Source organism: Helianthus annuus, chromosome 11, assembly GCF_002127325.2.
Source record: "Helianthus annuus cultivar XRQ/B chromosome 11, HanXRQr2.0-SUNRISE, whole genome shotgun sequence".
Classification (NCBI taxonomy): Eukaryota; Viridiplantae; Streptophyta; class Magnoliopsida; order Asterales; family Asteraceae; genus Helianthus; species Helianthus annuus.
The window spans coordinates 158,857,033-158,869,580 of NC_035443.2; the positions used below are offsets into that span (position 1 = coordinate 158,857,033).

At 35.6% G+C, this 12,548-nt stretch overlaps 1 protein-coding gene across 1 annotated transcript; it reads right to left on the bottom strand.

The window, feature by feature from the left end:
* Positions 1 to 255: 255 nt before the first annotated feature.
* Positions 256 to 1,241, bottom strand: LOC110890848 (ethylene-responsive transcription factor ERF104-like). The gene has a single exon (XM_022138491.2). It carries the CDS (start codon positions 972 to 974, stop codon positions 297 to 299), a length of 678 nt encoding a protein of 225 aa, XP_021994183.1. The 5' UTR covers positions 975 to 1,241; the 3' UTR covers positions 256 to 296.
* Positions 1,242 to 12,548: the final 11,307 nt, after the last annotated feature.

Consider the following 12,548-nt stretch of genomic DNA (forward strand, 5'->3'; position numbering starts at 1 on the left):
TGTAACTGACCCGTTTTGACCCGAACCCATTTTGACCCATGACCCAACCCGAACCGACCCGTTTGCCAGGTCTAGATATAAAGTAGTAAACAAGTTGTATTCATGTTTAATCAGTGTCATAGAAATCGGTTTTTAGGCGACGCCTAGACGGCGATTTTTGGGTCATCCAATTATTAGCTAATGGATATGCACCCAACACAAAAAAAACAAATTATGATCTCGAAAAGAATTGTCTTTAAAAAATAAACAAATGTGGGTTAAAAAATTAAAATGTTACAAAGAACACATTCAAAGTTTTAAATCGCCATCAACTGAGAAAAAGGGGATAAGGGAGCGACGTTAAACATGTTCTCCCAGTTAAAATCCAAACCCGCCAAACAACTTGACGTCGTTAACGGCAAACTAACCGTCTCTAACAACCTCTCCTTCTTCACAACCACCTCCATCTCATTCTCATCCCTCATTCTTTTCCCGCACCCACTGCCGGAAGTTATGATTAAAGCTTTATTTCCTCCGGTTATCTCCTCCTTTAAACTCTCAACCTCTAGAGGAAAATTCAAAATCGCTTTCGAACCACGCATCTGAAATGCGGCTCTATCATACGCCTTAGCCGCTTCAACACCTGTATCAAACGTCCCCAACCACACTCTCGCCCCGTTACGCTTCGGATCTCGGATCTCCGCTGCGTACTTGCCCCACGGCCTTCGTCGTACGCCTCTGTAGTGTACCTTCACCTCCTCAGCGGACTCTGATTCCTCCAAATTGTTCTTCGAGTTAGATTTTTCGGTTTTCTTGTTAACGGATTCCGGTACCGTGAGGTTTATTGAGAAATCAATTATAGGTTGTTCCTCAGAGGTAAGGTAATGAGAAACTGATAGATGAGATTCAGAAACAAGGTTATTAGGGGTTTCGTATTCACTGAGAAGGTGTTGTCTGATGAAATCTAGAGCTGCTATTTCATCAAAAGTCGCCATTGTTAAGAAAGAGAGATTGTATCGATGTGAGATTTGAAGATGAGAGTAGAAGCAAGAGTGAAGGGTTTATTTATATATGAAACGGAAATTGACAGGAGAAGGTTCGTGGACCATAGATGGAAGGTGTGGTGTGAGTGGAATAACATAACTACGGAGTATTTGTATTTTTTTATTGAGTATAGTTATATTTATATATGTTACGTCAATTCGCACAAGTTGAAAAGGACATAAAAGTAAATAAAAAAATGTATGTTCTAACGGTTGTATATGTTTGATGAAAGACGGCCAAGGAAGTTCATGCATTAACCCTGGGCTTATAGCTCAGTGGTTATGGAAATGAGGGAAGACTTTTGACCGAAAGGTCTCAAGTTCGATTCCTGATCCACCCGGGTTTTACCGGCTTTGCATTGTCGTGCCCTCGGGCGGGTGCAGGGTCGGGTTTTCCCCGGAACTGGTGGCATGGTGGGCTAGGGGCTCCGTGCGTGCAGGTTGGGCTGCCGCGGGCTACCTTTCGGCCAATGGGTGCCGCGTACGGAGTACCCGGCGATTCTTATGTTGGACGTTCAAAAAAAAAAAGGAAGTTCATGCATTTGTCTAACATAATTAATGTGCACATGATATAAGAAGAAAGTTATAATATTAATTGGGTAACATGTCTATTTAGTTTTTTTAATTAAGATGATGTTCAGATGATATCAATTTACAAGAATTCTATCTATTTTGAATTGTATCTTGTGCTTTTTTGGTTTTATTTGTTTTGAGTGTTTGTTTATCTTGCTTTTTTGGTTGTATATTTGGGATCGGTGGGGGGTTTAAAAGGGCCCATGAATCCCTCACCACGTCTTATCCTTTACGTTTTCTCACACTTTCTCTCGATCCCTCTCGTTTTCTACACTCGGGTTACTTGAATCAACTTTCTCCGGCTACTTTTGGTAAGTTTTTTGTTCGTTTGTTTATGTATGTTGTTCGATCGACTTGCTTATTTGGTCTTATTGTTTGAACGGTTTGTTTTAATGGGCTTGTTTTACTTATGTTTGCAACGTTGCTGGGTGTTTGCTTCTTTTGTTGACGTATGTTGTTTCGTTGTCTTCGATTTCCTGTTTATGTCTTTCTGACTTTTGGTTTGTTAGGTTTGTTTATTACTGATGATGTTACTGGAAGTTTTACATCATGGTATGCTTATTGTTACGTTCTTCTGTAAGAAAGACGCGTTTTAGGTTTTTTTTTTTTTTTACAATCGGCTGATGTTTTAGGTCAATCGATTACTTTTGATGGTTCTTATCCGTGTTGAATTTGATGATATTTTGTTGGGTTTTGTGTTTTAATGTGCGATGATATCATTTAATATCTTCAAAAGTAGTAGGTTTTTGAGTCTTTTATGTTGGTTTGACGATGATGGTTACTATTTAGTATTCAGAGAATGTTTAGACTGATTGGTTTGTTCTATGATGCCCTATTAACGCATTGTTTGTTGGCTCTTATAATTGGTCTGTAAGGATGACTTTTTAGTTGTCCGAGACTATTTAAGTTTTACGTGTGGTTATATGATGGTATGTTTTTCTGATTGTTTTTCGAAAGCTATGTGTTGAAGGGTATTCAGTCAATGAGAGGGTTCTTCAGTCCTGAGACTATGTTTTTTGGTTGGGTCTGTGATGTTTTGCTGAGACGATGGTTGCTTACAATTTGTGAGTTGTTGGTTATTCAGTTGGTGTGATGACTCGGTTGTATGGTACTACCTAGATTGAGTCTGTGAGCCTGTGACGCTATGCTGAGAGACACAAATTTGGTGGTAAAAGTAACAATGCATAGAAATTTTTTAATTGATACTTTTCAAATGATTATGGTATGCCTCCGATATGTGATGCTTTCATGGGAATTTTTTTTGTAACATATTAATTATAGATTTATCTTTTACGTTATTTTGTTGTTGTGTCTGTTTTCCTAAGACGAAACCATGATATTGATTGGTTGTAGTAATTAGACTTCGTAGATCCACTCTATATCTTAACTGGGCAATGTAGATGGAAATTGTGTTGTATGGAGATTTTCTCTACATCTTTTGTAACTACGATTGCAACCATGGTACATTAGGATGAAGGTGAATTCCGTTACTACGATTCAGAGCTTTTGTTCATACCTTTTTAGTGCATTCATTTTGCTTTTGATTTGTTAAAGAAATTTATTCTTTGAGTTCATAATATGAAGTTTATATGCATATTGGAATCGGAAAAACATGTCAACTATTGTTGGTGGATGTTTGTAAGTATTATTTTTCTTTGATTGGGTTTATGTGGTCAATGATGGTGAGGGCAACCTCATTCGAGACTTTTTCCTTATTTGTTATGTTGGTTTTGTTGTTTGATTTTGGGTTTCGATAAGGTAAGTGGCTTGCATACTTTGTCTATTTTGTATATGTTTATGTATTTATGGTTTATGTTTACTTTCTTATGGCTATGAAGATGTTTTTTTAATCTAGGCATAACAATGAAATTGGATTTAATGCAGCCATCACTTGCAGCTGATAAGCTGAGCTTGTATATGTATTTACATTTTGTTAATCACTAACATCTACTTTGATTGTTGATCGTATTATTGTCATTTTCGTTTCCGATTGGGTAAGTATGTTGTTCGTTTTGCTTCAGTGTTTCTACCACCTACATTTGTCGGGGCCAATGTTAAGTTAATGATTTTAACTTTCACGTCGTTGGTGTAACGTTTGATTGTTGTTTTTCTTACAGAATGTTGATTATCAAGTGTGGACAATTCATTCCCAAGTACTCTAAAAAGTGTTGGGAAAATGCTACTACGAACATATATGATATTTTACTAGGATTTTTTATGTTTTTGTTTAAATTTGTTGGCATTAGGGACTTATGCATCTTTGTTTTTTTGTACAAGAGATTCTTAGACTTTATGCATAACTGCATTTGCTCTATTTACTTGTTATTTCCTTATCATCTACCCGGGTTGGGTACGTATTTCAGATTCATGACATGTGTCGGAGTTGATTACAACATGGTAAACTTAGTACTAATTTTTTTATTGATTGTCTTTTCTTATGCTGACAGGCAATCACTTATTATTTTTGTAGACAAATAGCACACGCAATTCCAAGACAGTCGGTGCTTTTTTGTTGTATCAAGCGACTGGCGTAACCACTGATTAAGCCCGTTTTTCATGTACCTGCAAGCGAATGGACCCGGTGGTGGTAAGATGAACTGTCACAAAGATGAACTGTCACAAAAACATAATGCTAATGCTTTTGTAGTATACACAAATTCAGTTGTGCTTATTATTATTTTTTATAAAAGTGTTATTTGTAACAACTTTACTTTATTTAATATTAATTTACAAGATTTATGTGAATTGTTAGTTAAACTCTTTACTTCCTTTATTTTCATTACTTTGTTGATATATTGTATAACATTTTGTATGAAAGTGTCATGTACCACAAACTAGGGGTGTTCAGGATTCGTTTCGAATTCGAAAAATTCGAAATTCGTTTAAATTCGATTCGATTATCAAGAATTCGTTTCGATTATACGAATTCGAATTCGATTCAATTTGAGTCAAGTAAATCGAATACGAATCGAATACGAATCTATAATTTCAAATTCGATTCGATTCGAATTTCGAATAAAAATTATACATTTTTATTTATTATTTTTATATATAATACATATATAACTTTTATTAAGGTATACTATAATTTATTTTCAACATTTTTTCCAAGTATTAAAACTACCCATTACCAAACTCACTACATGACCCATAAGTAAAACCTAAGTAACAAATCTATTAATAGATTTCTAACCAAAAAAATATTAACTTGTAATGTGGAGTGATTATTCCCGACTTCTCGTTTTGAAGTTTAGACTTGTAGTACTTTATTTGAAACTTTTTAATGTGATATCGTGCTTCATGGCTGCTTTAAAATTTATGTTTTATTTTGATAGTTTTTTACATGTTTTATAGAATCTGAATTAAATCGAATTTATTCAAATTCGAGTCGAATTCGAAATTTTAATCGAATACGAATTGAGTTTTTTATTCGAATACAAACTCGAATCGAATTCGATAGGTTTTAATCGAATTCGAATCGAATACGAATTCAAGGAAAAATAAAAATTATTCGAACAATTCGATTCGAATAATTCGAAAATTCGATATTCGATTCGATGAACACCCCTACCACAAACTAATAAACATGTAACAATAACTAGTGGCCCATCTGTCTTACAAAAAGTTTGCGTTTAATGTGTCTGCGTCGCAACTCGCGCAAGCATAATTCTAGTTTTATTTTATTTGTAAGGAGGACAAGTGGGTATTTATGGTTTTTAGTGTTTGAAACCGATTAGTGTAGCGGATTTTTTTTTTTTTTTTACTAGTTACAATATCATCACAGGTGGCAAAAACAAAAGAACAATTTATACATTCCAAAATTTAAAGAAAAATTAAATGTTGTATGCAAAGAAATAAAGAACTCATGTTTTTGGTAAGACATTGGTCAAAGTAGGATGGTTAGGGTGCATGGAATTCAAGCTAATGTCGTACGAAAATAGGTAACAATAAAGAGGGGAAAGTGGGGGTTCTTGAGGGAATTGGTGTGCAAAGGGAGGGAAATTAGGAAATATTTGTTTAGCTTTTATTATTTGTCTAGTAGTCATTTTTTTATAAAACTAGCGGGGTTGCCCGCGCTACACGGCGGGTATTCGGTCGATTTCGTTTTGGCTCATTACGTTCGGTCGGTTTCATTTCTGCTCGTTACGGTTTAGACACTCGCTATAACAACTAAAAGAGGAAACATAAAAAATATATGTTATATTAGAGCCAACTCGGTTCCGCACAACGCCTCGGAAATTTGGTTGATTTTATTTTGGCTCGTTATAATTCTAGCGCTCACTATACCAGAGAAGACCCCCAAAAAGGTTTATCAAATTTGATTACACTCAGTTTTAAATAAAATTTAGAGAAAAGTGCCCGTATAGTCCCTGTGGTTTGCTCCGTTTTCGCCTATATTCTCTACACTTTTAAAATTACAGCTATAGTCCCCAACTTTTGCATATTCGTTCTCAGATAGTCCCTAGCATGAATGTGGGTTAGTTTGAAATTTTGTAAAACAACTATTTAAAAATTATATAAGAAAAACAAAATATAACTAAACTAATTATGTTATCAAAATAACCAAATGACTTAATTGAACAGTGTGTTAGCGACCTTTTTTTCTTCACTAGAAGATGTTGCTAAATAAAAATCATGAAAATTTTGTGGTAAATATGAGAAACTTAAAAAGTGTACTATATTTGCAACTTCAAAATGTTATAGTATATAAAAATAACAATGTCGGACTCATGATTTATTTTATGAGTGACGGGGTCAATCACTTGCTTTATCAAACGTTTACCAGGCAATCAAGATTTTTACCTAAAAGCCACACTAACCTTTTATGAGGGACGGGGTTAGCATCAAAGAGTAAGTTCACCACTACATACGAATGTTATTGAGGAACATTTGAGACTAAATGAAAAAGTTATGCACCTCTGAGCTTAGGGCTGTAAACGAACCGAATGTTTAGCGAACAGTTCGTGAACCGTTCGGCGGGAAGTTCGTTTATGTTCGTTCGTTTAATAAACGAAAGAACATGAACAAGAAATTTCGTTCGATTAGTTAAATGAACGAACATGAACGGAGGTCTCGTTCGTTCGATTGTGTTCGTGAACGTTCGGTAAGGTGTTCGTGAACGTGTTCGTGAACATTCGTTGATTTGCGTTCGTTTATGTTCGTATGTTTGTGTTTTAATTGAAGATCTTTGTACTTTCTTATATTTTATTTGTACTTTATATATTATTAAACTTTTATTTTTTTTATTACCCTAACAATTAAACTAGAAAAAAAACCAACTTTCACCTTGTTTATGCATCATTTCCCTTTCATTTCTCATTATTTACATCGGCGAATACGATCGACCTCCGTTCTACAATAAGAGATTTAAGTTTGAGTGCTACTCTCTGGGCCATCTATCTTTATCCTTCGTCGCCTTCGCCAAATTTATTTGTGTTCGTGAACCGTTCGCGAACACACTCATTTCCTTAATGAACGAACACGAACATAAAATCTCGTTCGGTAAGTCTTCATGAACTGTTCGTGAACACATTTATTTCCTTAACGAACGAACACGAACAAGGCCTTGTTCGTGTTCGTTCAGTTCGTTTACAGCCCTATCTGAGCTCATTAAAGAACACCATTTCAATTTCAATTTCAAGTTGAGGTTGTGATTATGTGTTAAAAGTAATAACAAAAAACTCAAGATGAGGACAAACCCAAACTTAGTTAAAATTCAAAGAGTAAATTTCTTGGATGCTCCTTGTAGTTTGCTAATTTTTCATCTTTAGTCCCAAATTTCGAAAATTACATATTTGATCAATTCTTACTCGGACAGTCCTTTGACTAGATAGATGTTAGTTTGTCTAGTTAATTCTATGTGAAATGACTAAACTGCCCTTATAATTAAAATAATAAGCAATTGAAAAACTAAAAGAAATGAAATCAATTGATGGTTCCCCCTACATCGGTCTAGGTTCACCCTATCAGACCGCTTTTGAGTCAACAGTTGGACACAGAACCGACGGTCAGATTGGAAAACTAACCGGTTGAACCGGATTTTTTAAAGGTCAACCTGTATTTTGTTAAAAGCATTCAATTTTAACCTATTTATTTGTATAATATTTACAACATAACTCGGTTCTTACATCTGATTCGATCAGTCTGATCGACCCAACCAGTGGATCGATGAGGAGACCGGTTCAACGTTCGCTCTGGCCCTAAAAACATTGGTCAAACCCACACCATCCTTTCGTCTGATAACCGGTCCTTTTCCGATGCCTAACAACATATAAGCGTTCGTACCATATAAACATCCAATTCGTTGGAAATTTAAAAAAGGGATGATTGTACCTACGTAACTTGAGCAGGAATCAGGGGTTTCATGGATCTGATTGTTTATTAAATTTGAATTCATGAAATAGGTATGCCATTTGATTCATTCACGTTATCATCGTGATTTCTTTGAGAATCTGATTGTTTATCAATTACGGGTAGTTTTTTGTTTTCGTAAATATTTAGGTTACAAAAATTTTGAATTTGTGAAATCAATATGCGTTTAGTTGACAGAATAAGACCAGACGTAAACACCAAGTTGTCGCCTCCTTAATTATAAATAAAATAAAATATCTGATAGAAATAAAAGAAAAATAACAAGTGTGTTCCTTTCATTCATTAATGTCTAATATATATACACTGATGAAGTAAAGATATAACAGAAATATAACAAAAAGTGGGAAGGATCAGGAGAAGATATATCCCCCTCAGATATATATTATTTATTTATTATACACAGTTAACACCATACGTCAGGATGATGTCAAATAGGTACTTCAGGACCTATGTAAATAAACTGATACTACTGGATCAGTTGTACTGCCTCATTAAAAACATTACTAATAAAACCCGTTGGGACAAAACTTAGTTAAGGGAAAAAGAGTACAGTGTGTATAATTCTTCCCCTGAATTCAACAAACATCTTTCAATCTACGGAGACCGATCTTGTGTGATAGCCATGGTTGTAAAACAAGGTTTCCAAGGCCGAGTACTCCCCGAGTAGTCGCTACAAGGCAGGCTGCCGAGGCGACTTTCTTCGACTCCGCCTAATTACTCGGAGTCGGTCAAACGCGGTCAACCTTGGCCAGAATTGGATCTAGTAGGTCAACTCAGGCCTAGTTTAACTTAAATAATAATAAAACATTATTTTTATGCCTATCATATTAAAGAATAAATATCATTTTCACGTATTTTGTTATAAATATTTGTAAATTTATGTTATTTGACATATATTTAATCTCCAAAAAGTAATTTCTTTATAATTTAACATGTCCGAGTACTCCCCGAGTACTCTCCGCCTAGACCGAGTACTCTCAACTCCCCGGTCGACCGACTAGGGAGCGCCTAGCGACTTTTGCAACCATGGTGATAGCTGCTCGAAACTGCTTCTTAGTAAAGATTTGGTGAATAGGTCAGCTAAATTTTCACTTGACTTGATCTGGTAAACATCAATTTCCCCTTCTTTCTGCAAGTCATATATGTTGAGAAGAATTTTGGTGAGTTGTGCTTTGTTCGATCACCCTTGATGTAACCTTCTTTTATCTGAGCTATGCAAGCAGCATTGTCTTCATAAATAATCGTCGACTCCTTCTTGATCTGTTCTAATCCACATGCTTCTTGTATATTTCATTACCCAAATCAAAACAAGCTTGGGTTGCATTGTTCAAGTGACTGAGTTTATGCATGTGCAGGTGTTTTGGAGGCCATTCAAAGTATATTTTGGACAACAAAGCAGCTTGGCACATGAAGAAAAAGTAGTCTGGGATTTAGAAAAATAAGGCTATCATGGGTTTGATTGAAAAATTTATCATGAATATTGACAATTTTTTAAAAACTTGAGAAAATAATTCGCCGAAACCTCACGGCTAAACTAACAAAACATGATAAAACAAGAATTTAAAATGGTTTTCAAAATGTAAAATATATCAATGTTTTGTTATCATGAGGGGTGAAAAATAAACAATCTACTAAATGTGAAGCTAAGACGGATGGCGAGATGAAGTTGTCCACATCGGTTTGTCAAATTTTCTTTAAAAATGTTTTGAATTTTAGGGAGAGTAAGAAAAAATATTAAAAAGTCAAAAACATTTGAAAATTTTGAAAAAAAAAAGTTTAATAACATGAAAAAGATAAAAAAAAAAAAAAGTTGAGTGTAAAAAGAGAAAATGATAGTACATGAGTAGACAATCATGACACGCTAGAGAAATGAATAGCTAAAAAGATATAAACGGTCTCACTGATGATATGCTAGTAGGTTTTTACACACTCAGTAAATTGTTTTCGAGATATAAACCTAAATTAAAAAAAAACTTTCTTAATATGTAGGTAACATCTCTCGGATATATGAACTTAGTACTTTGAAATTTCGTTTAAGAGATTGCCTGATTCTGCGATATTAGGTCTTTATACTTATTGATATCTGGGGTATTATACAAGATCTTCTAATTTTACGTCAGCAATGGCCTAGATCTTGTTGAATACTTTTGCGCTTTAAACCCTAAAAACTGTATAAAAATTGAAAATGTCGAAAGATATATCAATTACAGTCAAAAGATTCCTAAGTGGAACACACCTGTAAGTCGGTACGGTGGTACTAACCTGAGCTCTCAAGGTATCGCACTAACCCAGAGACATATATCAATTAGGTATATTCACCTGTAAGACCGAATCCAGGGAATCTTGATACGGAAGTATATTCTGAGGTGGGACACACTGTTAAGTTAGTTCATAAGACACTTAATCTCGTATCTTGAACAATCGAATTTTGTGTAGAAATTTAAGTGGATCAGTATATTGACAATCTAGGTGAACTGTTTAAAGCTTAAAGTTTAATTAGATCAACGGTGTTTGTGATTTGTCAAAAACTGATATGATCCTCTGACACAAACTCAACAAAAATATGTTTGTACATAGATGTTACATTTCAGTAAACACTTTCAAAATATTAGATAAAAACCAAAAAGCTTGTGGGTTAGCATAAAGTTTGTAAAATACAAAAAGATTTTGATTCATCTTATGTTTCGACAATCGATGTAGCGATGCTGAATTTCAAAATCTGAATATGTAGAACATAGTTTGATAAAATCACAAGTTCATTAATTTGAAACTTGAATTTTAAAAAAATGAAAATTTTAGTTTTGTTTGATTTTATCAACCAAGGTCATTAAATCGGACTTGGTAGATATCTTGGATAACCAAGGTCGTGAGAGCCCTAGTGATCATAATCTAGACTCGAGAAAGAATCCTCGTTCGCTATGATCAGAGCTCTGATACCAAGCTGTCACACCCTGGCTTTACGGAAGCGTGGGTTTATTTGGTGTGACTTCTTAATACCATAGCGTAATCACAACAAAGCTATATGAAAGTAAAACCATGCAGATCATCCATTAATTAAAGTCTTAAAAACAAAATACCACAACATTGTTTTAAAATGCAGACACATGCATCGAGTTTACAATACTACAAAAGAAAAACATTGTTCTTAAGACGCAACCACAACATAAATTAAACACCGTTTAAGACTTGCGTCTCATCCAGGTAAAAGTCGCAATCCCTAAACGAGGATGATCCCATAACTCTAACGCAGCGTGGAAACGTAGCATACCGTGCCAGATCCTTAGTTCCCTGAAATACATGTAAGTTGGAAAAATCAACAAAAATGTTGAACGAGTTCATGTGTAGTGAGTAAGTAAAACCTTTGTATGTATAAAAATCCTGGTATGTAGCAAATAAGGAAATAAAGAGATCACCAATGGTTTGCAAGGCCATTGATATGTGTGAAGTGCAGTAGGAAGACTCAAACCTAGCAGATTTTTGCGTCGGGTACAAAGTCACCCCGAGGTCCGTTCTGATGGGCCTGGGCTGGGCTCGCTATACCCAGATAGATCTACCGCTACTGTCCCTCGGTCCTACTCTGAGGATTAATGGCCTTCAGTTCACGCCTACCCACTCACATGATCTAAGTAGTAACCCTCCTTACGCTAACCATACCGTGTAAAAAGTACTTGTAATCATAGTAACATGTATTTCATCCACAATTGTAAGCAAGCACAGTAATTAAGCAGTAATTAAATATTAATTAAGTCGTACGGATACTTGATTTGGTGAGGGTTGTCACATTCTCCCCCCGTTAGAAAAATTTCGTCCCGAAATTTTAAGTTCTGCTTCTAGTTGCAGGTGTCTTGGGAAATAAGTGGGGGTACTTCTCTTTCATTCGGTCCTCGCGTTCCCATGTGTATTCAGGACCATGTCTTGCATTCCATCGAACCTTGACGAGTTTGACACTGCTCCGGCGGGTTTTGTTCACCTTCCAATCCGTGACCTCAACCGATTCCTCGACAAAATGGAGCGTGTCGTCGATATGGATCTCGTCTGTGGGAATGACAACAGTATCTTGTGTTGGACTCTTTTTCAGATTTGATACATGAAATGTATCGTGAACACCGTTCAGTTCGGCAGGTAAATCCAACTTGTATGCTACTAATCCAATTCTTTCCAGAATCTTGAATGGACCAATATATCGCGGATTCAACTTTTCATGCTTCCCGAAGCGTGCCACACCCTTCAAGGGTGATACCTTTAACAATACCATATCACCTACCTCAAACTCTAGAGGTTTCCTTCATCGGTCCGCATAACATTTCTGACGATCGCGAGTCGCCTTGATGCGATCTCGGATCTGTTCGATCTTATCTGTGGTTTCCTAGACCACATCAGGACCAACCAATTGTCTATCACCTGCATCATACCAACAAAGCGGTGATCTGCACTTGCGGCCATATAGAGCTTCAAATGGCGCGGCACCAATACTGGTGTGGTAGCTGTTGTTGTATGAAAATTCGACCAATGGTAAATGTTTATCCCAGCTACCGCCCAAATCCATAACACATGCTCTCAGCATATCTTCCAAGGTTTGTA